Below are 2,495 nucleotides of genomic sequence, written 5' to 3' on the forward strand. Positions count from 1 at the left end.
GATGGACAAATTCATAGATGGAGTGGGCAGAGGGTGAGTGTCATACATGAAAACTAGCACATGCAAAAACAACAAAAATCAACAACAAACCTAATTTTCTTAGCAGTGTTGTTTACTACTGAGTGAAGTAGGAGAGCAGGGCGGGAGGTGAGGAAATCTTTGGCCTTTGGAGAGGACACTGATCAAGGACAGGAACACACTGCCATGTAACCAGGAGGGCTCAGCTGCTGTGAGAGCAGAGGCCAGCCTGGGGAAAGAGGCAGAGCTGAACCATGCTTGCAATGTGTATGGGTGAACACCTGGGCGGGGGGAGAAAGTTTTGCCTTTTAATATTTTTCTTTTAATGACGCTCTGAAGGCCCTGCATTGCAACAGCACACCCCCCCGCACAGCAGCACCTGCTTTCCCAGCGGTCTCCCAGCCAGCGGGCACCTAGGATCCGGAGCAAGTCAGAGGCTGCAGCAGGGCAAGTGCTGATTTGGTGAATAATTAATGCGTCGCTGAGACCTGAGGCTCCTGCCCCCCTCGGTGGGAAGCATGTTTATAAAACTCATTAAGCAGCTTACTGTATGGTCTAATGATTAAACTTTCCTGGGCCCTCGTTCATTACAGCTAAGTTAAAAACTGACCAGCTGGCCACATAAACCTTCTTCCTGGGGTGATTTAATTAAAAAACAAGCAACATCTCCTAACTGGACTAGCAACTAACTGCACGTCTCTCTTCGGCCCAGAGCAGGGTCAAGAAACCTTAAGCCTTAACTCCATCCACGAAGGCAGCAGAATGGGGCTAATTCTGGGGAAAGGCGCCTCTCCTCGTTCCAACCCGCAGGCGCTGAGTGAGCTTCCATTTGCCCCTGTTTAACCAAACCGGCCGCACGTGGTGTCGTTTGAGAGCCTTCATTCATGGCCCTCTCTCCCCCTCATTACGGCCCAGGGTGCTCAGAGGTAACACTCAGGAGGGAGCCCTCCAGCTCCGTGGCTGAGTCGCCCCTGTCCAGGTGGGATGGGTAAAGGCGTCGCTTAACCACCGTGTCCTTGGAGAAACGATCTGAATTAGAGCCACCATCTAGGTGTAAGTAAGGGGCGCATTTTAAAAAGCCAAGTCCGACGGGTGGCCACCTGGGCAGGTCCTGGGTACATGCGTGCGCACAGGCGGCATAGAGAAGGGCAGTGTCCTTCCCTCCCACGGAGGAAAAAGATCCCGCCGGGCCCAGGCTCTGTGATACCCACACCGGACGGCTCTCCTCCTTCTCAGGAGTTAGCCTGACAAGACGACCCTTGCTAAAGCTTTCCCACCCGCCTTTCCCCAAAGCTCTGTGCAAGGGTTAGTCGCCTTGGGCACCTTTTAGTGACTCACTCCTTCCCAATGCAAATTGCACAAGTGCGCCGGAGGTCCCGACCACCTCTCCTCCTCTCCCCTGCCCTCCACCCCCACCCCCACCCCCGAGCCTGGCGACCTGAACACCCCCCTCCCGGGCCACCACCTCCCGGGCACCCCTTGCGCACCGCTGGGGGCGCACGGCCGGTGACAGCCCCGCACAGGGGACGGGGAGGGACATAATCCTGCAGGCGCGTCCCTTAAAACAAAAGCGCCCCCGGAGGGTGGGACCTCACCCCCTCGCAGCCCGCCCCCTCCGCCGGCTCTCCAATCGCGCATGAGCGGCGGCGCCTCCCCGGCCTCCCAGCGCCAAACTTCCCAATTCCCTTCTTTGGCTCCGGCCGGCCGCCCGGACAGCCTCCGCTCCGCCGCCGGGTGAGCTCCACGGAGTGGCCGCGGCTCCCCCTCCCCACCCGCTCCCCTCCCGCCGCCCGCTTCCGCGGGAGAGGCAGGAAATGGAAGGGCCCCTCTGCTCTCTCTGAACATTTGCTCTCTCTCCCCCCCTCGACCTCTCCATAGAGGAACCCGGGAACGCGGGCAGGCGGCTCGGCGATCGCTCCTCCGCCGCCGGGCGCCCTCGGCTCACGGCACGGACATGGGGCCGCTCCAGGTGCTCGCTCTCGGCGCCTTAGGTAACGCCGAGGGAACGGGTGGGGGGGGGGGGGAGAGGGAAGGGGCGGGCTTGGAGGCGGGGGACCCCATGGTCGTGTGACCCAGCTTCGAGGGCGCCCGGGGGGTCGGGAGAGGGGCTGGGGTGGACATTGTCCCGGGTGAAATGCCAGCGCCCTCGGTGGCGGCTGCCGACAGCGCGCGAGGATCATCGCGGACCCGCATCCCCGGGGCTCCGGGTCCGGGGCTGCGGCTCCCGGGGCCGAGGCTGCGGCTCCCGGGGCGGGGGCTGCGGCTCCCGGGGCCGCTGCGCCGGGCTTTCCACCTTGGGCGCACCCCGCCGGGGCTGTCCGCCGCGGGGCAGGCTCCCGGGGGTGGAAGGGGCAGCCGCGGAGGGCTCCCCGGGAGCCCCTGTCCCAGGAACGCGCCCCAGCGGAGCGCAGGCTTCATCCCGGGAGCAGATCGGGGCCATGTGGCTTCAATTACCAGCGCTGCCCGCCCCCGGAGGG

The 2,495-nt window shown here is 62.8% G+C and overlaps 1 protein-coding gene across 1 annotated transcript in view; it reads left to right on the top strand.

The window, feature by feature from the left end:
- Positions 1 to 1,639: 1,639 nt before the first annotated feature.
- LAMB1 (laminin subunit beta 1) overlaps positions 1,640 to 2,495 on the top strand; it is a 64,786-nt gene continuing 63,930 nt past the window's right edge. The window contains exons 1-2 of the mRNA XM_084897769.1: positions 1,640 to 1,748; positions 1,896 to 2,009. Coding sequence (XP_084753895.1) covers positions 1,655 to 1,748; positions 1,896 to 2,009 — 208 coding nt within the window. The 5' untranslated portion in view covers positions 1,640 to 1,654. The remainder of the gene's footprint in view (positions 1,749 to 1,895; positions 2,010 to 2,495) is intronic.

Source organism: Pipistrellus hanaki (assembly GCF_964339955.1).
Source record: "Pipistrellus hanaki genome assembly, chromosome: 10".
In the NCBI taxonomy this organism is placed as follows: domain Eukaryota; kingdom Metazoa; phylum Chordata; class Mammalia; order Chiroptera; family Vespertilionidae; genus Pipistrellus; species Pipistrellus hanaki.